The sequence below is a fragment of the Symsagittifera roscoffensis genome, chromosome 5, assembly GCF_963678635.1.
Source record: "Symsagittifera roscoffensis chromosome 5, txSymRosc1.1, whole genome shotgun sequence".
Classification (NCBI taxonomy): Eukaryota; Metazoa; Xenacoelomorpha; order Acoela; family Convolutidae; genus Symsagittifera; species Symsagittifera roscoffensis.
This window is the reverse complement of record NC_087066.1, coordinates 12,965,542-12,991,646: the sequence shown is the minus strand read 5'-3', so window position 1 is coordinate 12,991,646 and position 26,105 is coordinate 12,965,542. Positions and strand designations below refer to the sequence as shown.

At 34.2% G+C, this 26,105-nt stretch overlaps 1 protein-coding gene across 2 annotated transcripts in view; it reads right to left on the bottom strand.

The window, feature by feature from the left end:
* The window catches only part of LOC134845688 (gamma-aminobutyric acid receptor subunit beta-like), a 91,328-nt gene that overhangs the window by 53,618 nt on the left and 11,605 nt on the right, over positions 1 to 26,105 (bottom strand). For both annotated transcript variants that reach the window (XM_063862731.1, XM_063862732.1), the window contains exon 2: positions 16,675 to 16,742. In XM_063862731.1, the coding sequence (XP_063718801.1) occupies positions 16,675 to 16,742 (68 nt within the window). The remainder of the gene's footprint in view (positions 1 to 16,674; positions 16,743 to 26,105) is intronic.

The window sequence follows — 26,105 nt, the reverse complement described above, 5'->3', positions numbered from 1 at the left end:
ACAAAGTTCTAATTTTAGAAATATACACAATATAGAAAATAAATTGACACGTTTTCAAATATATCAAGAAAGAGAACTTGCATGTAAATACAGAAATCCACTTCACAAAACACAATACTCCGAGATATTAGTTGAATACGAAAAAGGATTCGACATGACCACTGGAAAAGTAAAAATCGACCCATACGCCACAGGTCACCCTATAAACGAAGGAACATCATATATACCAGTTGATTTTCAAAAAAGTACAGGTCAACCTGGTGGACATCTAAAGCCCCATGACACTAGAAGCACACGTTTACAAGAACTATCACTAATGAATAGTACATATTTCGGTATTATCCACTATGATATTCAGCTAGATATGAAATTAGACTACACAATTAGCCGCATTTTTCAAGAAATGTCACTCGCTGAATTAGAAACACTTCACCAATTATGCGAATTAGAAAGGACACAAATCCTACAATCACTTGCACTAGCAGTATTAAAAATACCCTACGCAGGATATTTACTATCAGGAAATAGATCTAATTTTTTAGACTATGAAGGAAACATTTTATGGTTTTATACCTGTACCAAAAAAGTATCACCACTATATGTTTTTGAAGATAAACGATGCTATAAAAGAATCCCTATCTTTTATAAGAATAAAGTACATTTCGTTGACACACTTTCAAGACGAACCTATTTTTGGGATACCGCAGTCCCATGTGGATCAGAAAATAGCCACAATGTAGTACAACTGAACCCTGATGAAGATAAATACTACCTTCTTACCCCATATCCCACATTAATGCAATCACTCAAAAAATTTTCACCTGAAAGCATAAGAGCTATTGCTCGAAATCCAAATATTGACCTACAGTCAATTGGAATATATTCAAAATCCGATATCCAACATCACATTAGAACACAACAATTCCAAGAATTATTAACACAAATGGACACTATACAAAGACAATCAATTGACCAAAACTTACGCAAACTTGCCGAAACCGCAGGTTTTGCAGATATTTATACACAAGACTATAGCGGATATTTTAAAGACATTAAAGACTATATATATCTAAACGGTGAAAATTACCGACCACAAGATATCTCACCTATAAATATTTTTAGCTTTGTTACACTCAAAAATGAAATTCTTGATTTTCTAGGATGGCCCTATTACATCTTAGAAAAATTAACTATTTTATACGCAATGTTTAACTTAATAGGATTTCTTTTTTCACTTTTAAAAGGAATCTATAATACATGCGCTATACACACACAAGTAAATAGACAAGCAAGTGTAGCACGCATACTATTTGCAGGATTTTTTGGAATTTTTTCATCATCAATAAACAAAATTCTTTTAGACGCACAAATAAAAGAATACAACACAAAAATAGCAACAAGACAGAACACATATGACGAAGAACATAACAATGTAGGCATAACGCCTACAGCACCACAATTACCACCCCTACCACATAACCATCCATTATCCCTAGCCCCACGAAATTTTCGAAATTTAGCAATAACACATAATCCAAATTTTAGACCAACCATGGCTATGACACCATATAATGACACATCATTCACTAGATGAAAATACATATGAACAAATTATAGAACAACCCCATACCACCGCTTTTCAATCTCAAAATAATAATTTTTTTAGCCCACGATGAGCCGACAACTTGGATCCCTACACCGCTCAAATTCCCATCCAACCAACCTCAACACTCCAATTACAATAATTCCACTTTTTGCTTTCCCGCCACCCGATTTCCCAACCAATAATGTAACATCAGGCATGAATTCAGACACTAATTCACATATCTCAGTTTTATACTCCATTTCACAACTCAATAACCCAAATATTGAAACCCCTGATGAATTTGCAGATTCTGAACCATCTCCATCCAATAATTTTCAAACCAACTCCTCAGTTTTTTCAAAACCCCCTTTTCAACCAATCCCACCAAATAACCCACTCCCATCCATTTCTACACCCCCTTATGCTTCACAAGTCACCCCAACCTACTCTTCATTTCATTCAGACCGATCATCCAATTCTCCAGATACTACCCAAATCTCCCAGGAACTAGATAATTTTATCACCCTACAACAACAACCCTTCCACCTTGAAAACCCCACTATAAACCAGATTTCATCCACAATAGAATCATCAAACCCACCTACCCCTACACCCTCTTCAGCTTATACCGCATCATTAGCACCATCATCCACATCCACCGAATCATCAATTAGCACTAATCGAGCTCACCGCACTTTCAAAAGAAAATTCCCAAACCATCCATTTCCAACAAAACCAGGAACAGCACGTGAATATATTAATCATCCAAATCACACTAACACAAAAGATTTTTTAGCCATCACCTTACCCTCATTTCCACAGTATACTTTGAATACCCCTAACGACACTAACGACACACGTAGTTTTGTAGATGAACAAGTTTTAATGCCTACACTTCATTGGACATCTTATTATCATTTTACTAACCCCCTTTGCCTACCTTTATCTAATACTCACATCGATACAGAAAGAAATCAAGATATGCTATATCGACTCACCACACCACTAACACATAGACAATTTACTTATATAGGATATAAAATGTCACTAAAAACATACACTGCACCCCGAGCTAACGAATATACGCTAGAATATTACGATCATAACATCATCCGAGCTAACCAAGACCAATTTTTAGATGATGACCGTTTCGCTAACCCACAAATCACAGAAAAATTCTTCATCAAAACACCATATGTATTTACACTCAATATATTTGATCGCAAATTCGATCACATCATTTCTGAAGCACTAACCGACACACAAGCTTAGGAAAGTTTTAAAGAAAAATTTCAATTATTTTCACTAACCTTTCATTTCCTTGCACCACATGAACAAGATTTGCACTGCTCATACAATATTATGTTACGCACTAAACAAACCCACACATATACATATTATCGCTTTATACAAAATCACTTTGATCTACACACTCCATCAAGACAACCACACCACCGTTTTCAATTTATTAACTCTAAGTACACTTCACCATTTTTTTCTTAACTTCACATATTGCATCGAAGATACTAACCTTCACGGTATTCTTCGCAATTATGACCCCATAACCCAAATGTATATTTTTTGTCGCATCACGAAGACCTTCAACGCAGAAGAATCCAGACCCTTCCTTATCCCACATGAATTTGTCCAACCTATAGAAATCCCGATATTAGAATTCATTCACAACACTAAATACAATCACAAATTATATAATCTCATCCAAAACACTCCTTATGATTTTGCAGTTGGCACTGAAGAACTAAAAACCATTAAAGCACTTCAATTGCTTTGGCCACTGCTTCAAACTAAAAACATCATTCGCATACTAGCAAAATTACTAACAAATTCCGACATAATACACGATATCTTCCCCCACGGTTTCTTCCCCGACGACTAACAGGTAAGTATAATTTATACTATTCTTAACTAATAAATTCAAATTGAAAAACTAACCATTCTTAATCCATGTCTCATTTAGATTTTTAATCTTCATCTCACGATCATCTGCAAAATACACAAAAGAAAAATAAAAAATAGAAAACTTCTTCAAATTGTTCAAAACTCTAATAATCTTTTGCACTAGATAAAATCAATAAAAATCATACCAATGTAGTAAATTAATTTATAAATTATTTCCCTAAAAGCAGTAATTCTAATAATGATGAAAATTTGTAACTTAATTTTTCCCCAAAACTAGCAGTAAAATTGAAATTCTATGTAGTAAATTGATAAAACGAAAATGCAGTACTAACCTTTTGATATTTTCATTCACTCGCACAAGAATTCTATCCAAACTCGCACAGCTCGCCCACGAAGAATTGTTTAAATAATGAATTTCAGTTTCAAGCTTTCACACTCAACAACTCTAACACACGATAACAAGTTTCAAACTTTCCTTTAACCCGGTTGGAAAGGAATTATATACTAAAGAAAACTAACCACAACACATAGAATAACAGCATGACTAAGAAAAGGAAACCAACGGTACCCAAACCGGATTAACCCAGTTTAAAACTGGATAATTTATTCTTTTGAAGACTATTATAAAGTCTAAGAAAGAAATAATAAAACACAAAAAAGTCGAAAGACAAACCCATACAAAAAACAATTTGATTTTTGAAAAAAGGACACAACCAACGAAACATAAGAAAAACCACAATAAACCCAACATAAAAAATTATCACATAACAGGACTTCTCACAGAAACTGCACGAAATCATACTCCCACTCCTGGCCTAACCCACCAGAGAGGACGTCCTGAGCATGCTCTATAGCCGGCCTAACCCACCGCGCTACATCCACGCTTTGTGACCACACTCCTATTTTTAATAAGAGGTACTCAAGGGTGAGTAACTCTTCAAAATAACCGAACTAAAACAAAAAGCTTTTGTGAAAACAACTAATCAAAATCATAATTAAAACATTAAACTAATAAAAATTTTATAAAATGTAAAACATACTTTGCAGTATATAGATCAGCATACAACACCAAAGACGAACATCCAAAGACAAAAGGACACCACTACACTCTAAAAAGAATGGCCAACCACAATCAATATGCCGTCCACAATCACAACTCAAAGGATTTAGAGTACGACTTGACTTCGCAGAAAGGGACTTCATTGAACTAGACCAATGACCACCTCGATGTTCAAGTATACGTACAGATCCGAGTAACCAGGCATCCCCTCCACGCACAATCTCCACGCCATTCCCAGACTAGGTTGAACACAAAAGAAGTTCTCTACATGGAACAGAAAAACCTGTCATAGCCAACCCTTCTGAAATCAGATTTGAGTTTGTTGCGAAAACCCAGTCGTTGTCATGAGAAGACACAGCGATTGAACCTGGAACTTCTCTAACAAGAAAACCCAGAAGAAATATGATGTTCGCCAAATACCAACGTCCATCATCCATCCTTTGAATTGCAGAAAGACTATTCTAAAAAACTCTGTAAAACCCGGATGGGTGGAACCTGATCTAAACTACATTTTATGATTGGATAAATTAGATATTTTACCACTGTAAAGTATTTAATATTAACCAATCATGATCCATCTAACTAACAACCCACTTATTTGTAAGTGCTGAAATTACTTGTAATTTCAGCACCAGTGAGATTTGAATTTAACTTAGAAATTAGTTGCCTCTCCAAGAGAACTTCAGCAGCCGCAATAAACCAGTATACCCTAGATCTATTGAGCCTAGCAGAGACTAGTTAAACAACCTGAGACTAGATAGTATAAGAGTAAGATTAGGATCGGTATTAGACTAAGAAGTTGCACGAATCTATCCGGCCGAAAATAAGATAGCGTGACGAGCAGACGGTGTACCCTATCCGAAATTACTCTATGAGTTAACCACATTGGTTCTAACTCAAAAAGCTCACAAAATTTCAATCGCGACCCTCATTTCGCAATTTTCTCAAAACAAGCTCTTAGATTGGAAAAAAAACATCTACTGTAAACTGAAAAAAATACTGTTCAAATTATTTAAACTTTTCAAACCAAAAGATTTAAAAACAAACGGAGAATCAAAGAGTCGCGGAGATAGTATTTGGCGCCTAAGTTGATAGTGAAAGTAAAGTAAATGAAGAAGTAGACATAAATGCTGGTGACTAAAGAGGGGAAGGGGTCTCAAATATACTGAAAACAAAACCCTTTTCTCCAGCCCACCCATTGGTATTTGTTGTTTTTTCCAAAGTTCGATTTAGGAAATTCTAAAAAAAACTGAGATATGATATTCTAAATCGTGTCAGAGTGATATTAAGCTTTTCAGCTGGGAAAAAGCTCATTATTTAACTGCAAGACCCGTCACAGATTGACTTCATTGCTTCACGCAAAGTTTTCAGCTTTGGTAAAAATACGTTAAAGGGCAATTGGAACGTTTGGGGCTGTCATTTTATTGTAAAGAAAGAGCTCTATCAAAAATTATTTAATTTTTACTGCATTTGTGAAAGCTTGATAAGGGACACCACAAGTAGTTTCCTAACAAGCTTAATGTGGAAATGGTGAAAGCTTCCAAAGCAACCATAGCCTCATCAAAACTCATAAAAAATCAAAAAGTTTTTCTTGTCTTCATTCGGAACTTTTTTGACGCAAAACTAATCAAGCTCCTTTCAACTACTCAAGTTAGATGTTCGGTCCTAAATATTTTTGTTTGGCGGTGTTTATGATTTTTTCCATTAACGAAACTCCATCTGCTAACTTCTATCCGCCGCCAAATTTCTCTAATGTTGGCATCCCATCATTTGACTTGTTTTTCTCGAAAATGTCTCCATTATCATCCTCGGATACCAGGTACAAAAACAATTCTCTATATTATTACTGAATTGTTTTCATTTTTAGCTTTAACTTTTTGCTAGTTTTTTCAATATTCAAAACATTTGATGAATTTTTAGCATGATGCGTTGTTGCCACCCAATTGATCAAAAAAAGTATTGCTTCTTTGTTTTTGGTGAGTGTAATAACTCTAACAATGAAAAGAAAATTAGCAGGATAGAAGCTCTTTCTCTTTAAATAGGGTTACTTGGGTATAAAGACAGTGCAATCAAAAACAGAAACGCAAGAGGCATAATAAACAATCGACATACTGAATTGGAATATTTTGAACTCAAACATGCAAAATGAATGGTTGGAGTTTAAAACAAGGATAGCCGGTTACTGTGCAAGTAGCACAGACTGTTCAGAGCTTATTCTCTGAAACAAAAAAGATCAAAAACTTTTTTTCGTGTTTGATTTCAAACTTGCTTTGTTTTTTGTGCGCGGTGTGATGAATAATCTGACACACTTGCGATACAAAACCAGAAAGCCGCAAAGTCGAAAAAAATATAAAAAAATCAAAAATGTCTAAAACGTTCTAAATTTCTAATTTTTATAGAAATTTTAACAATTTGTGCGTGACGGTGAGCATCAAAATTATGTTTACTTTAAAACGACTCAAAATTAGGTCGCTAAGCCGATAGAATATAAGCCGAAATCATTTGCTCGGGATAGAGTTTTCAAGCAAAAAAATGTATGAAGTCAAAAAGTTACAAACAGCAGAGGTAAATCACTACAATGTAAAAATGTACAGCAAAAAAATTGTTTATACGAAGTGGCAGCTGGGCCAACAAAACATCAGCAGACAAGTTTTAGGCCGACAATTTTTTTGAAACAGAATATATCCCGTTTAAAAAAACAGGTTCTGCCCGTTTCGAGCTTTGGACCCTTGCCGTTCCAGGCGCATTCATTATCTCCAACCCAAGTGTGCCGTGGACGCAAATAATTTCGATTTCAAACCTAATTTTGTCTTTTTTCATTTTGAGTTTTCTGTGGAAAAAATTATTCACAAGAAAAAATCTAGGACCCGATTGCAATACCTTTGCTTACCGGTTGGGTAAAGAAAACCTGAAACTTAAGTATATTCGACAGTCAAAAAAAGACAAGCGGGGCAACGGTTTTTGTCAAAAAATGACTGCAAAAAAAAACAAGTTTCAACTTTAAAAAGTTTCAAAAATTATTTTTTAGCCTGCTCGCTTCTTTATTCACTCGAAATTTGACTAAAACTTAAAAATATAAAACCGGTTTTTTCTCGAAATTAGGAGAACTTTTCGAAAATTTGTTATGTTGTTCGAAGTAGGATGGGAAAATTTTTAATGTGAAATATCACTCATTTCATTCCGATGATAGTTTGTGAAAAAAAATTGGCTGAAAAACCAAAAACTACTCGCTCACCTAATTCGCTCGGATTTAGACCAAAAATCAAAAAATTCAAACTGTTTTTCTCGACACTGAGAAAATTTATTCATAAACTTTAAAAATCCTTCGAATCACGGCGGAAAGGGCTCGAATATGATATAATTTTTGACAATTCTGATGATTATTTGTGGTACCTGATTTTGCGCGGAAAACAAAAAAAGAAAAAAGGAAAAAAGTGAAAACTAAAACAACACCGGAATACAAAGTTCCTCCATATTTTTCAAATGGTTGGAAGGACAAAATATGGATAATTTTATACAACTAAAAACTAAGTTTTCATGCGTATCGCAAAGAATTTTGAAAGATTTCACAACTTAAATTCTGGAAGGTATCTCCTGGATATTGCTTTACTAACGTAAGTTTCATACCCACCCAATATTACCCAAAAGTTACCATGTTTATGTGGTATTTTTTTGTAATTATGGAGTTTTTGTAAATGCGGTACATTTGTATGAAATTAAAGTATTTAAAATTAAACATCTGTACAAGAGTAGCTTGTTTATAATTCTAGATAATAGTGATGGCCGAGACAATAGAATAGTCAAAGTGCATATCGCCGGGCGTTTAGTTTATCGTATCATATGGTACATGTATCTTTATCAGAAGAAGAATCCCTGCTGTCAGATATCCGGAAACAATTGGAAATCTAGGAGAGAAGCTGGAGGAGAGAAAAGAATCCGGAGTTTTGTGGTGGAACTTAGCGATGGCCAATGACAAGAAGCTAGAGAATATAGTTTAAAAAATCTGGGCTGCCTAGTATTGCATAATTAATGCCAGTAGACGCATCTTTCAGATATTCGAATTATCCAAACTTAGAACGTTGAAGGGAGGCTTTTGTTAAAAAATTTTCTGAACATTTTAGCAAACTAGTGTGTTTTTATAAAGTTTTCGGAGAGCTCTGAGAAATAATTTGTTCAGTCTTAGAAAAATTGGCCAAGTTTTTAATTTTTTCTAGAGAAAAACGTTGCATCCTCTCAAAACTTATGCTCCCTCTGCTTAAATTTTGATCGAATGCAAATAGCCAACAAAAAAGATATGAAATTTGACTGAATTTTTAATTTCAAAGGCAATTGGATTGACCTGCACTTTGATTAGGTTTATATACTTTAAATGGGATCTTTTTAACTATATCCGGCCTCCGATGGCAGTGAAGAATATCCCCTATAAAGAAATAAATCAACGGTTAAGCATATGAGAATTTTATACCTAGTATAGTAAGTAGTAACGAACCTCCCCCTCCCTTTTTTGCAAAAGGTGGGATATAGTTAAAGAGATCATTTAAATCTTATCAGAGACAGAATAGAGTCCAAATTAATCAGTTTTAGATTGAGGATCTGCACTTGGAACAGAGAAAGCTTCTGCGACTGTCATATATTTAGTCTACTCATTTCAACTAATCCGCTCACTTCAGCAATCGTTCCGCCTTGCAAAAAGAAAGAAAGAAAAAAAACAGGACAGGGTTTTGCAAATTGCACCCAATGTTGTATTTCGCATTGTAATAAAAAGGAAACCTTCAAATGGTGTCAGTTCATTAAGACGACAACCCTTTTTTCTGGGACTTAAAGACGACGCTACACGCAATTCTCCAGGTTGTATTTCTGAGAAATTTAAACCTCTTAAACTCAAACTGCTCATTTTACAAGTATTAACGCTTATTTGTCGTCTTAATGTCTTGTCGTCTTAATGTCTTGTCGTCTTATTTACCTTGCACTCCTCCAAATACTCGTATTGTTATGTGTCAAGTCAAAGACAAAACCATCTTATATCCAAATGCAAATGCAAATGCCATTTTGCAAAAAAAAATGATAAGAAAACAGCAAAAAGCTTCAAATTAAAAACAAAAACATTGTAAAATTCTTTTATTTTTTATAATATGAAAGGCAACTAACACGATTTATACGAGCAATCTTTTTCGCTCTAATTTTTCATTTGAGTATTTTAGTGATTTATAGGACTGGTTATTTAGGGCTGGTTATAGGTTATTTGATCATGACCTTGGTTTTTGTTTTATGTGGTTCTTTCAAATTAGCATGGAGTCTTATGGCAAACAAAGTTTTGATCTGTTATTTTATGTCTAGACCACCAAAAGTAAAAAAAATTTGCGCTCCGTTTGATTTACAGCCATTAAAAGAAAGAAGAACTTCCGATTCTCCGAAAATAATTATTTATTAAAAAGAGCAGGTTATACCTCATTTAAGGGTTTAAGGAGCTTTGAAGGACTGAATAAGTCCTAAATTTAGTTTTTTTTTCTAAAGGAAATTCTTCTATGTAAAAATTGGAAGAGTGAAAACTATTAATATAGCAGCTTTCAGGTTCAATATTTAAAGCCCTGATAGTTATTCAATATCTTTAACCGGAAAACTTTTTAAAAAAAAGTTCATCTAGGTATCTGACGGGATATTAAGCAGCGGTTGCCAAGGTCAACAAAGATTCCACTACGATTTTTTTACAGTAGCCAATTTGGGGAGCAAGCCTCCTATCAAGGACTCATTTGGTAATTTTTTTACGACATACATCAAAGTGTTCGGTGCCAAAATACACAAAATTTGAGGGAGACCATAAGCTGAAATTTTTTTTGTCTTAATCGTCCAAAAACTGACCCAAAACTTCATATTTGGCCTGTTACTTTAAAACTGGCAAGCGGATTTTAAAATTTGACATGCAGACGAAATTTTTGGCAAAATAGGTTCTTTATAGGGTTTTCATTGATCGAGCTTGTTTGGTCATTCTTAATAATAGATTTATCTAAGGTTGTTAGTTATCATCAACCTAAAATCTTGACTTCTGTAAATGATAACATCTTTCTACCCTTGTACTTCAAAACACGTTTAATCAGTAGCCGTTTCAAAACATGCAGTCTAGATTAAGGAACACTAAGGCAATCAATTTATTTTAACAAGTCGCATTCTTCTTTTTACTCAAATGTTATCTATCAAAAAGCAATCTATCATATCTACCACGGTCTGACTGAAATATTCAAGCATTCGTGTTTTCGTCCCAAAGGGAATTTTTTAAGGGCGCGCTTATTGTAGTCTACAGCCCATCTACAAATGAAAGTTCTGTTTTCTGAATGAAAACAAACAAAGAGCTTCACGCAAAAGATGATACTACTCAGCGCTTGGTAACTCTGGAGGGTTGTTTTCTTAGAGAAATCATTACAATAAGAGCAGTTAGGTCGTAGACGTCGCTTTTGGCTCATAGCTCGAATACAAGAGCGAATACGAAGAACGAATAAGTCTGATAAACTAGATCACTTGGGGAATATTTAGTTAAATTTGCACGGGTTTGAATGTGAAAAAAAGGTTAGGAAGTTCAAAAAAATTTCAAAGTGAATCTACAGCAAATACGGCTAATAGGACCGCTAAAAACATCAAACATTTACCAAGCTGCACTGAAAAAGGAGGAAAAACAAAAGCATTATTAGCCCTAGAGTATTCGTCGCAGAAAGATTGAGAAATGTTATCTCCTTTGTCCTCTAAAAAAAACTTAAATCTTCCCAAACAATAATCAAATAAAATAGGCAAACATTAAAATTGGCACCATAAAATTTTATAGACAAACAATTGTCTCAGTAAATAAAACAAAACTGCTCGTATCAAGAGGGCAAAGCCCTGAATGTTCCGACTGCCTTTCAAGGTCTATGGAGCAGTAATAACATGGAAAATTTAAATGTAACTAAGTAAAATTAAAAAACAATTTTCTAAAAAGTTTGAGATTTTTTGTGAAAACATCCCCCCACACGCCATATTAAGTACAAAGTGATAGATTTTGCTTCTATTAACAAACCAGTTATGGCATATATAATCTTCCTTGAATCAATTTGGAATGATTTCTAAGAGGGATTAAATCTTGCTTACGCTTTAATAGCGCGAAATATATCGCGCGTTAATTGTCCCAAATTGGCCAAAATGGCATCCTTTAAACCCCCGTAACTCTACAAAAAGTAATCACAGATGGAATATCTATTCAAAACTGAGCTAAGGACAACAATAGCTTTCGAATGGTGTAGAAGAATTTTGTCAAAATTGGCTAGTTAAAAAGTCGAAATTTGTCTGAAGAAAAAAAAAACCCACCTAGAGCACAAATATTCCGTTACTTTCGTATCGAAAGTCGGAACAAATAGAAAACCGAGCTAAGACTCATAAGTACACCGTGACTTTTTTTGCTTTCTTTCAGGTACAGTCCTAAATTTTGTAAGACTCAAATATGCTTCTTTCGTGGTTGTTTCACTTTCCATTTTCTTAAAGTTCAGTTCATTTGCTTAATAACTTCATTGTTATAAGGAAATCAAATATGTAAATGTATTAAAACAGTAACAAGACTGCTCGTATCAGGGCGAAGCCCTGAATGTTCCGACTGCCTTTCAAGGTCTATGGAGCAGTAATAACATGGAAAATTTAAATGTAACTAAGTAAAATTAAAACTTTTTTTTCTAAAAAGTTTGAGATTTTTTGTGAAAACATCCCCCCACACGCCATATTAAGTACAAAGTGATAGATTTTGCTCCTATTAACAAATCAATTATGGTATATATAATCTTCCTTGAACCAATTTGGAATGATTTCTAAGAGGGATTAAATCTTGCTTACGCTTTAATAGCGCGAAATATATCGCGCGTTAATTGTCCCAAATTGGCCAAAATGGCATCCTTTAAACCCCCGTAACTCTACAAAAAGTAATCACAGATGGAATATTTATTCAAAACCGAGCTAAGAACAACAATAGCTTTCGAATGATGTAGAAGAATTTTGTCAAAATTGGCTAGTTAAAAAGTCGAATTTTGTCTGAAGAAAAAAAAAACCCACCTCGAGCACAAATATTCCGTTACTTTCGTATCGAAAGTCGGAACAAATAGAAAACCGAGCTAAGACTCATAAATACACCGTGACTTTTTTTGCTTTCTTTCAGGAACAGTCCTAAATTTTGTACAGACTCAAATATGTTTCTTTCGTGGTTGTTTCACTTTCCATTTTCTTAAAGTTCAGTTCCTTTGCTTAATAACTTCATTGTTATAAGGAAATCAAATATGTAAATGTATTAAAACAGTAACAAGACTGCTCGTATCAGGGCGAAGCCCTGATTGTTCCGACTGCCGTTTGAGGTGTCATGAGCAGTAATAACAAAAAAAATAAACATAATAAAATAAAATGAATATTTTTTTCAAAAATTTGAAATTTTTCTATGAAAATCATCCCCCCACACGCCATATAAAGTACAAAAAGATAGATTTCGCTCCTATTATTTTATCAATTATGGCATATCAGCTTTCTTGAACCAATTTGGAACGATTTCTAAGGCGGATTAAATCTCCGCTTACGTGTTAATAGCGCGAAATATATCGCGCGTTAATTGTTCCAAATTGGCCGGAATGGCAATCTTTAAACCCCCATAACTTTGCCAAAAAGGGTCACAGGTGAAATATCTTTTCAAATTTAAGCTCAGGGCAACAATAGCTTTCGAATGATTTTTAAAAAATCCGTCAAAAATGGCTAGTTAAAAAGTCGAAATTTGTCAGAAGAAAAAAAACCCACCCCGAGCACAAATATTCCGTTACTTTCGTATCGAAAGTTGGAACAATAAGTTACAGTATCAAGCAAAACTTACATCAATTTTCAAACCAATTTTAAAAATTTTGATGGAATAAAAAGAAAAACAATCCTCGATTTTAAATTTTTAGGCAATTTCTCCCAATTTTGATTATCTTTTGACAAAATTGGATGAATAAAAAAAAATGCTTGGACCTTCCCCAGAATCACATAGTTTATCAATTTGTTTTTTATTCGACTCGAGTATTCATTAACAAAAACTACCGGTTAAATTTTGAAACATTGCGCTTCAAAGCTAAACTTTCAGGCTGCTAAACTTGGCATACAAAAACCTAATGTTTTCTCTTTTTTTCGTTTCTTTTGTGATGAAAAAAGTTTGGAGATAGAACAAAACGTAAACTTCTTAAGGAGGCTACTTATGACATGTTTCTGCGAAGTTTTGTCTCTAAATTTTAACGAATCGTCAATCTAACTAAAAACGGACATCTTTTACTTCAGATCTACAATGTGTGCGAGATTTAAAAAATACATCAACAGAACCAAATATTGCGAGCTGGTGGAATAGCAACAGTAGCTGAGGATTTTTTGCCAATGAATGTAACTCAAACAGCTTTAGAGAAAAAAAACTTTTTCAGTTTATCTGAAGCATATTGTTTACTTTTCTTTTTTTTGAATTTTTCTTTTATGGTTTTGTACGTAAGACTCAATTTAATCAACAAGTGAAATCACTTATTATACTGACGTAAGCATCAACAAGACTGGCGGTATTTGAGGGCGAAGCTCTGAATGTTCTGACTGCATTTTGAGGCCAATTAAAAGGTTTTTGGTTCAAAAACTGAATAAATAATCGAAAAAAAAAGAATATGCCTCAATTCAATTTAGACACTTTGGTATGCCTCAATTGGTGTGCCTCAATTCAATTTGGATTGAGTTAATCGACCGCTAAATAAGAACGCAAAATTGTTGTAAGATAGCAAAATATTGCACGTTTGTTATCCCAAATAGGACTATTAACAATTTTTTACGACAAAAGATTGCAAGTGACATTTTGTATACATTTGAACTTCGGATTTATACAATTCGGATTATACAAAAAAATGGCCAGCTAAACAAAATATCGTGAACGACGAACATTTTTCAAATTGAATGCATTATATTATTAAAAGCTTCGGAAAATTTGAACCACACTCATACTCATCAGCCAGCAAATTTCAATCAAGTTTGGTCATTAAAACTTTTAGAGCACAAATCAGCGGCAAAACCCAAAATTTCTAACATCAATACCAAAAGTTTTCGAGAAAAATCAAAAAAAAATTGAGAAAATGAGTTTTTTTTTTCAGGTGAAACAATCGCTGATTTAATTCAAGTGAAAAATTTGTTTTTGAGACGACCAACAAATATGCGTTATCATATCAATTATATCACTCCAAGAGCAAAAACTGGTGGAAAAAATGATGTTTTGGAGCTACATAAAGTTTTCTGAAGAAAGAGATATTGTAGTAATCAACGGAAACTTTATTTCGGCCAAGTGTTGCAAATAAGTTGAAAACCAAAGTTTTTTAAATCGTCACTGTATTCTTGCGTATATTTGTTTTTCTTATCTCGATTCTGATTGGTTAATACAATTTTTTTTCTACTTGATGACTTGAAATTTTGTCTACTTGATGGTATTTAACCTCTCGGGACGATAAAACGAAAGCATCAGTGCTGATGTATATTAAATGTTGTGCGTTTTTTTTCAAAATTTTCAAACAAATTTTACCCCAAATATGGGTCAATTTGCTTTTATAATTGATCAAGAAATACGCTGAAACTACAGTGTTAAACTATTTTAAAGATTTATCAACACGGGTTGAAGTACAACAGTGCCAAAATGGAAAAAATGTTCAACAAACCTGAAAACTGATGGCTTTCGGCACCTGGTGAACAACATTTTAATTTTCAACACTCTTGTACTAGGGAAGTGTTGTAATGCCTCGCCAGACGTCAATGTTCTTTTTTTTGTCTTGCCTCTGATTTGTCCCAAGAGTTTAATGAACGGCAGTTTAAAAAAACTGCTTAAATGAGACTTAATAATTGCTAAATAAACGTTTATATTGTAATAGATTTAATTGCGAAGTTAGCCTCTCATCAACTTTGTCTAATTTATTCTGACAACCGAAAAAAAAATTCACGCCAGTTTTTTTCTGCCAGTGAGACAGTTTGTGTTATTTTGAAATTCGTTACTTTTTGTTACTTTTTTTTGAAATTCGAGTCTTAAATAGTAGGGCTTTAATATAGTATCACATACAATCGGATTACTATGAAACTTTATGATTTAGCCAAATTGTGTGGGAAGAAGAAAAACACACCCTCCGCCATAGGTCCCTCCCATATTTTCTTGAAGACTATGTATTGATTTGCATTCGCATACAAAAACCGCTATGGTGAATATTTTCAGTTGTTTTCCACTTTTGGAACAGTACACGAAGTGCATGATATGAATCATTTCGTTCTGCACTTCAAAAGAGCACATCAAACTCAAACAAAAAACCCCGCCCGCATCCAAATTAGTCGTCAGATAGTTTTGACAATCTCTATAGCAGCCAAACGGCAACCCTAATCAGCTGACACTTTGAAATAGAACTTCGGGAAGACTACTAGTTTTCAGGTCATCCTAAAAGTGAACTCTTATTCGCTTCAATGCAATGACTCACTCCACAAATGAAACCTGATATCAAAAAGTTTGTCGACCTTCTTTTTTATGCCGAGCGAATTGATTTTGTGAGCTCTCCATGAACACTAAAAGGACCTCATTTAGACAACGTTTTTAGCGCCGCAGCCAAATTTTTGAAAAAAAACAGGTCAAAATTGAGTTTTTTCGAGCACTTTTTGGAAAGTTTTGGCGCGCGCTCTCCTGAAAAATTGGTATATATTGGTGTCATAGGCACCTTTAGAACAATTTTAGGTTTGGTCCCACAAATGAATGTCATAAAAAGACCGAAGAGGGGACCCTTTGATTATTGAGGTTGTCAAATCCCCGAGGAGAAGGTGTCAGCCCCCCGTGAGCCGAACTATAAACCAGCTATATAAAAAGCCTAAAACTATACCAAAAAATGAAAAATTTAAACTGTTTTCAATCGATTATAGTTTTATATTGAGCATGAATTATCTTTTGTTTTCAAAACCCCAGATTAAAATTGTTTGTTTTATGAGAATGCCAAGAAAAAAACAAGCAAAGGTAGATAGTGCTTTTCAAACTTTCACAGAATAATTATATAAATATCATATAACAGTTACGAAAATGGTACAATTGATGACTCACCATTTCTGTTTCAGATATGGGTCCGATGCTGTATATCCGGATGCCCACTGTCACGTTGTCAGTTTTCCCTAAACAAAAATCCTAAAGTTAGAGCTACAATTAAAGCTACAGTGCTCCATTGCTCGCGAGTGGCCAACGAAACAGTATCGCAGATATGAGAAAACAAGACTGCTCGTATATCAGGGCAAAATCTTGATTTTTTTGACGGCCACTTAACTATTCTCGAAATGTTTTTGCTCAAACTTGTGATAAACTATAAAATTTGTACTGCCAATATTGAATGTAAGTACTAACATTTGAAACATGACAAACTATAGTTGGCCTGAATTCAATTTGGAACGATTAAGAGTGCGGAAAATTATTCACGCATAATTAGTTTGCGTATTAAAATGCTATCAAACTATTGTTCAATCAGTGTTGCCATCCGCATTTTAGTCTAGTGCAAGCATAGTCGCCTGTCATTTTTTGTAAAATCAGTCTAAATTGAAAAAAAAATAAATTTAATGAGCTTTTCAGACTGCTTCGAAGAATAGGTATATTCGCTCTATAAAAAAATAAAAGAGTTTTTGGTTTTTTGAGCATATTTTTATTGAGTATAAAGTATCCATTTTTCGAAATCCCACTTTAATATAATTTTTGAAACTATGTAGTTTTCATATCATTTTTGATATTTTGTAAAACTGATTTAAGTTAGTTAATCAAGGAGGGGTAATCTCGCACGATCTTGCAAAAATCTCACAAGGTTCTACAAAAGTCGATACCCATTCTTTCCAACTATAACGTTCAAATAGCCTAAATTCTTTTAAAACAGGTGATCAGCTAAAAAATTAAAAAATGAAACAGTATCGTAAAACGGCCAAACAGTCCGCGTGAACCTCAAAAGAGGAAAAAAGTTTATCATACAATTCCATGAACTTAGTCTCTCATAAAACGCGAATACAAGTTTGTCGTACAAATTTCATTAAATTTGGCTAAAATGGTGTCATTGAATTTTAAAATAACTTTTTTGTTTTGGCATGAAAAAAAAAACGCTAAGCATTCACTAAAAGGGATTTGTATGAAAGGCATTTTTTGAAGGCGACTTTATAAATTTTTAAAGTGTGTTTTTAAATTTTCCACTAAAATTGTGTTCTAAAAGTTTTTCAGGTGCTAATCCAATTTTGTACTCAAACAAACATTTATCCAAAAAAATATACATGCTCGGAAAGCCTATTTAATCCGTATGGCAGATTTTTGTAAGCTTTGGGCAATGCATGATCAATTTAAATTTCAAATTAGAAAAAATCTTTTTTGCCCTATTGCTTCTTTGAAAAAGTTTGCTTCCTTTGTTATATTGTTTAAGTAAGACATCTACCCTCAGGTCTTTACCAATATGCTATGCAAGCAAAACCGTTACAACTGAGGAATTCACTATTTTTGAGAAACCATCGAGTATTTGTCACACGTGTTCGGTTACGATTTGAATTGAGATACTAAATTTAAAAAAAATTGGTTTAAGAAGAAAAGTTAATCATACAATTTCAATTAATGAAAAATCAGTAATCATAGACCTTTCGTGCAGCTTTCTGCACTAATGGAATTGCATAAAAATTGTATCATTAGCATTTTTGGTTAACCCGGGGTGTATTTCATGTTACCTTACAAATCTGTTTTTGCTTTTTTATAATATTATCTGGTTAAGTAGGACTTGATTTACCATGGCTTTTTTCCTTTCCCTCACCTGCAAAATTTAACCAGTAAAATATTTGTTATATTTTTCAATTTTTACAAAAGTTGGCATGCTGAAAAAAGCCCTGACAAACAAATTTTATCTGCAAAATTAAGGGTGTAAAACACCTCGTTACATCATAAAACTGATGCTCCAGTGAGGCACTGTGGCCTGCATCAATTGGGTTTTTTCAAAAAATCTACACAACTGGTGAGGTTCAATATACATTTTTTTTCGATGCTTCGGCAATCAAAGACGAGGGTAAGCCTAGAAAGGAAAAAGTTAGAAATTGAAGCGCACTGTTGTTTATCGAAAATCAAACTGACCTGTGTCTTTTTGATCTTAGGTTCAATTTACAATATCTAACAATTATGTAAAAACAAAATTTCTTGAAATAACCAATAAAGGTCTTCACTTTGCTGAAACTTGAGAAAGCATTGAACATACAAAAACAGCAAAAAAAATTATAAAAAAGAAAAATCATAATAGAATATAATCATAAAAGAATATAATATTATAAAGCGAAAAATTATAGAATGCAAAATCATGCTCACTTCTCGCAAATGCAATGCAAGTTTCGCGAGAACCTTGCAAAATGAATGGAAACCTTGCAACAGTGTTACAAGAAAAATCTGAAAATAATGTGTTTTCATGCAAATAAGCTTGAGTCCGAGAGCAAATAGTGCACTCACAGCACATTGAAGAACTGACATGTCAATGAACTATTAAAAAAGGCAGGTCTAAAAATGAAATTTTGCAACATTTGCATAAATTTAGATTAATCAAATTACCTGTGTGCGGAAATGCTTTAATTTATTCTGGCGATATTGTGAAAACTTTGTTCATTCCGCTTGTCACACTTATTTTAAAAATAACGAAAAGACACGGAACAATTTAGCTCTGATTATAATATCATAATACCATGGTGAATTTTTGACCTTTTATTTATCGCAAGATTTTTGTCCTCAAAATGAGAAAAAAGAAGTACTTGACGACACCATACTCTTGTCTTTTTTTTAAACTTCTGAATTAATGATCGGAATTATACTGTTTGCCAAAAATAGTCATTTTTTTATGAGGAACAAAACATGTCTATCCTTAACGATCTAATCAGTTGGTAAAAGGTGTGAAAGAAAGAGTTATAATATATAAAACCCAGGTGCTCCACTAATACATTGAGTTACGGGACACTGCGGTAACCCCAATTAAACCTAGGAACTTCAATTTATTAGAGCTCGCGTAGCTAACAAACAGTGATAATCATGAATAATTTTCAACTGTGTGATAGAAAATTTGTTCCTCATATTCTGTAGCCAATGATGTTTTTTAAAACTGCCATGCCTTATGCTTTCAAAAGTGAACTAAATATACATAAATTACTTCAAACATGTGTTTGTAATCTTACTTAAAAGAAATATTTTCAAAAACGGACTTGTTAACAATTTTCCCTCTTTTACAAAAAAGGCAATTCGTTTCAAGGTCTAATATTTGCATCTTCTTAACCGTTGGATGCGCTAAAGGCCTAAGTATTTAGATACCATAGCGGTTAAATTGAGAACAATATCTTCAGAAAGCTCAAAGGAACTCTTTGTCTTCCAAAATCGCATAAGAAGGAGATTAAGCTTAAAGCATTTGAAATTAAGGAAGCAAAGATATTGGATATTTAGAAAGCAAAGATTACATTCCAGCATAATATATCTAACAAAATTATCAGGCGCAGATCTAGGGGTTTTTGAAGAAAATGTGTATTTTCCCATATATATATATATATATATATATATATATATATTTTTTTTTTTTGAAAATTTGCGGACCTTTTTTAAGTCAGCCAAAGTTGTTTTCTGAGGTCTGCCAAAGAAAACTTTGGAAAAAAACAGATTGAATAAGAAAGTTTTGAAGAAAAATAAGAACTAAAATGAGAGACCGCGCCGAAAACGGAGACGAGACGGGGAGTATAGTTTTTGGTTCCAAAAGGCGCCTTTAGAAAACTTTTGGCTCCGTTTCAATACCATCCCCCATACCTGCCCCTAAATCCACCACTGCATATTACAATTCCCTCACACAGCGTAATCGTTAGTTACAACCTCTCTGAAAAGCTTTGAAAAAACTACTTGATTCCTTGTAAAGTTGAAGCGCAAAAAACTTACCGAGAAAAATAAGCACACAGTTACGTCTTGAGATAAGCAACAAACAGGGACGAAAAAGGGTTCAATGAGCTGCTCTGGGGCGTGGGGGGTAGGGGGTTTTGGGTTTGGAGAAAGTGACGAGCAAACAAAATATCCAACAGCGAACGTGTTAAAAACCTTTTTTTTTTTTACAAATTAACTCTCAAAAATGAAGAAGATTTACTGAATTTTTTAAGTTAAATGAGATTAACCCGATCTACTCACAAGGCAACGGACCAAGATACGAACTAAACAACTCATCACGGATAACCACTGTTGAGCCCCTGGTTAAAATTACATGCTATTTTTGGGTAATTTTTCTGGGTTGAGTAATTTTGCCTTACACTTAAATAACAATCACGGAACATGGTGGGCCTCAAACATATCCTATATTTCGGTTGAAGGGCGGAGTTGCGACGTTCATTGAGAAAAACAAACAATTTGAACTTCAAAAAAGTCGACCTTTTTGCTAGTCAGCTGATATTTTGCTGGTAAAATCAACACTCGGTCAATACGTTTACTTACAAATACTGAACACCATGAATAATAATTGATTATTATGGAAAACTGATGCCTAAAATATGGTCATTTCAACGCGTTTTTGTTGCAAATGTAGACCACCAAAATCAATTATATTTTCAATATAATTAAATATCTACGTAAAAACTCAATCCACGTTTATTTTATTTGACTCCAAAAGCGCCTTCAGAAAGTTTTTAGATCCGTTTCAATGCCATCTCACATACCCCTAAATCCACCTCTGCATATTACAATTCTCACACAGCGTAATCGTTTGTTATGATCTCTTTGAAAAGCTTTGAAAAACACTACTTGATTCCTTGTAAAATTGAAGCTGAATAATTTTACCGTGACGGCACACAGTTACATCTTGAGATAAGAAACAAACGGGGATGAAAAAAGTTTTTGTTGGATTTTCAATGAACTGCTGGGTGTGGGGGGGGGGGGGGAGAAATTGACGAGCAAACGAAATATCGTTCTACACTTGGCTCCCCCACATCCACATTTGCCCTTGCATCCACATTTGCCTCCTCCCACCGACATCCAAATTTGCCACTCCCTCACACACATATAGACCACCCTCTACGTTTATCCTTACCCCTACCCCTGCCCTCATCCCCCTTAGAAGTAAAGGGGGTAAATGCACAGCAGATATAAGTAGAGGGGTATAGGGGGTGCAAACTTGAGGATGACAAGGGGTTGTATACGTGAGAGGGGTTATCAGCTGGTATGGCGACAAGGGAAGTAAAGTAGCGTGGGGGGAGTAAATATTTTTAAAAAAATTAACAAAATAAATGAGAAGAAAAAAATGGGAAAAAATTGTGAACCAAAAAAACTGAAACCGTGAAAACTATTTTTATGTCAAAACCAACTTAGTTTCATCTGATGTAACAAGTATCAAACCAAAAGCAGGAGTTAAATTTTAAATTATTGCTGTGTTTATACTGCAAAACTGAAAAAAAAAATACGATAAAAAAATCGTAATTCATTAAATTGACAATGATCGAGTAAAATAATTTCTTCTGGTTGACAAAAAATTAGATCACAATTCATTTTTAATCTTTGGGAAAGATTCATTTTGTTTTTCATAAAGACTGCTTTTGAGAATCTACAAAACTGATCAACCGCACAATTCTCCCCAAATCGTTTTTGGGGAAGGGGAAGAGTATGGATTTTTATAAGCTAACTTAGAGTATAGCCTAAATTTGTTCAAAATTATCCGTATTACTAAAGCAAATTGAATTAAAACATTAACCTAGGTAAGTAACAGCTTACAAAATCAATCCCGCATAAAAATTATAAAATCAATTTTATTTGCGGGTTTGTATGAAAAGCATTTTTGTATAGAATTAATTTTCAGAACTAATACATGCTTGGGGAGGGCGTTCTAGGGTAGATCACTTAAGGGGGCGATTTTACGGTTGATCCTTATTTTTTTGGGGCTATCAAATATCCTACAAATAAGAAATCATTGGGTAAAGCACAATTTGGAAAAAAAAACATATATAAAGCGAGATGGCAACGCTATTTCATTAACAGTATACTAAAAAAAGGTCGCTCAAAATCTTTAAAAAAAAATCTTTTATTAGTTTCACTCAGTCGGAGGTACTCGACATACTTCGCTACCAACGCAACTCGTGGTGCATTTCTCGCGACCTCTTTCGAGCATGTCAATGCCGTTGCGACTCAAGATATTAACGCATTGACTTTGCGCAATCAGGATTTTCTGAGCAACTTAAAAACAACCTTAAGAGATGCGGTACAACCTTAAAGACTTAGCCAGCAAGACCAAAACAAAATCGTCCCGCTTTGTACAAAACATTAGAATTATTTCTGGACAACTATGAGATTTTGGTGTAAAATTTTCAAGTTTGAGGTTGCAAAGATGCGAGTTACCTTGGGTGGTTTGGACTTTGCAGCCCCATAGCTATATCTCGTTTTTTTTCTAGAAATTAACTTCTAAAATACTGAAAACTTTTGACCGAGAGCTGATTAGATGCGCGACCCATGTATCCGCTCCGCAAAGTGCGCACAACCTTATGACAGGTTTGCATGTTTCATACGGTATTTAAAGCGGTTTACTTCCTATATAATTCTATCGTTCAAGCCTTTTTTCGGCGTTTGGAGTTGAGTTAGAACTAATTTGTTTTTCCTAAAATGCAAGAAATTGAGAGCAAATGTTCCATTGATGCTTCAAGATATGGAACCAGAGGAAACCTTAGCAAAACAAAATCACTAAGAAATTGGTTCAAACGATTTCCAATGAGTTAATATAACGGTTTATCCTAAGATTTAATCAACATTTATTTTTGCCTGGAAAGTTTTTTGATGGGCTGTCATATTTACAAATTGATCGAATAAATCACAACTGGAAAAAAAAACATTGAAGGAACAGATTTCGCACCCAGACCGTTTTTCCCCGCAACATCATTTTTTCCCCTAGGTGGCAATGCCATCATCAGGACAACGTGATTAAAAACACGTGGCTCACAAATTTGATTTACAGTTCGTTAGTAGTTTATCTTAGGCCGAGGCACATGATGTTTGTTGCGACCGTTACGACACTCAAGTTGGTCTTGTTGCAATGCAACTCTAGCTACCCCTTTTGAACTAATCAAGGCCGTGATAACCAAGAGATAAATGCCTTTTCTGCAAAACCAAGAAATTTTTAGCACTTAAATTGACCGAAAAATAACAAAAGTGCAGTTTAGTAAGGCCAAAATTTGGTTTTTCGTTTTTCTCAACACGGTTTTTCTCAATACTGAAAAAAACTTTTAAGACTTATTAATATGCGATTCAAGTTTACAAGTGATTTAAAATGATATATCACACGACCCATTCCGATTTTGCTTTTCCGACCGATTTTGCGTGGAAAACAATAAAGTTTAAAACACCCGATTACAAAGTTTTTCCACATTTTTCATATGGTCGGAGCAATAATTGAATTAGTTTACTCCGTTCCAGTTTGTTTTAATTGGAATTTACGATGGACTTTTAAACTATCCCATTTGTTTAAATTTTCCGTCAGATTTTGCGCTAAGAATTTTAAGTTAAAACATTAAACAAAAAGACAGCACGGTCACTCCGATAAAACAGGTCACTCTGAGTTCCAATCTAGCTCGCTAGCTCTGTTTATACATTTGTCTCCCATTGAGCTATTTTATTTTTTAAAGACAAAAAAGTGACCCTTTCAATTACTATGCTATGGATTTTAAAGAGTTGACAAAAGTGTCTTATCATACAATTTCCATTATGAACAACTTCTTTCTTACTATGCAGTTCCATACAAAAACAAAGATGTATGAAATCTTTATGATAAGTATTTATCGATATATGAAAATTGCACGACAAACATTTTTCCGAAAACCAAAAAAAAAAACGATTTTTTAAATACTAATTTTCTGAAAATTTTTGGATTGTATTCGTAACCGAACACCAGTGACAAAAAACTTAGATTTATAAATGAAAAATTAAAAAAAACGAAACTTTTTAGAAATTTGAGATTTGAGTACTAAGGCATTGAGCAAGCAAACAAACCATATAAAAACAATAGTTATTTTGAGAGTTCCGATAGTTTGAAAAAAAGGGAAAAAAATTGAAATTGGTTGAATATGTTTTTGTAATTGCTGTCATACTTAATCCAAAACAAAAATTTGCTGAATCCAAAAGAAGAGATAAACAAGATCTCTTGCGTAAGCGAGACAAAACATTTGATTCAAAAAATCGTTTATTGGCGTCTGAGCTATTGCTCATAGAGGTCACTGGCTTGACGCCTTTACAACGTCAATCGACCAAACACAAGGTTTATTCACATGGTGAGTTAAGTATATATAAAGGCATCAAAATATACAGATCCGTGCCGGATGACATTCTCCTAGGAGAAAGATATCAGCGAAAAAGTTTAATTTGAGTTTATGGTCCCTAGGGGACTCTCCTTGAATTTCATGTTTCTTGTTCTTCTTGGGGTAACGTCATTTTTCATTTCTGGTCTGTTTTGTGGTGTTTCTTTTTGTCTTCTTCCTTGTTGCCATCGTGCTTTGTTTGTTTTTCATGTTCCTCATTTGTCTCGTCATTATTTTATTTTACTTTTGTTCCGTCTTTTCCTCCTGTTTTTCCAATGAATAATAATTCCATCATGTATTTTCTGGGCTATCCACTGGAGAGATAAGGTCGATGATTTCCGTTTGCTCTTGATTTCTAGTTTTCTTTTTATGACTGATTGGCTCGAGGAATATCATGCACGCTTGGTACTCTGGCGTTTTGTCCGAAAACCAATTTCCTGGATTAACGATTTTAGGCTTGGCTTTGTAGGTAACTGTGTTGCTTACGTTGGTGACTCGATATTGAATTGTATATTTATCTTGAATCCCGGATTCGTTTCTTCGAATGTGTTTATTGGTTTAGCGTTTCCGAGTGAGTTGGCCAATGACGATTGGCGATTTCGTACCGATTTTCTGGTTAGTTCGCCGGATAAAGCAATTGGCGGTGTTTTCTTCTGCTTCAAGGTGCCGAGATCTCCGACGTTGTCGACGATTTTCTTCTTAATCCTCTATACTGTCGGAACTCTCCGTGGGGGTGGCTTTGGACCTTCTGGTCTTTAATTTTTCGTCCGTTTGGAGGCTCATTCTTTTTGTTTGATGTGTCACGCGGGTAGGTGGCCAACCGTCCGTTTTCCTGTTGCTTTGGCTCGTCGCTTTGTTGTGCTGCTTTGTTGTCAGGCGACCTGCTCCTTCCTGGTGAGTTTTTTGAGAGACCTGTTACTGCGTCCTCTTCAAACATCGGATCCTGAGGTGCGTTGGGTTGCTCAACGTCTCAAAAACGTAGGTAAGGTCCGGATCTCCGTACGGATTTGTATGCAACGTAATCACTTAATCGTGAAGGTTTGTAAGGCCCGTAATTAGAGGATTAGGAGAACAAACGCGACTCCGCTATTTCTTAGCAATCTGGTTTGTTTCCCGAACGCTTGTACCCACGCGGTTTGTGGCGTATAAGTAATAATTTTTCCGTTGAAAATTTTTTTATTCTTGTTCGAAAATCTT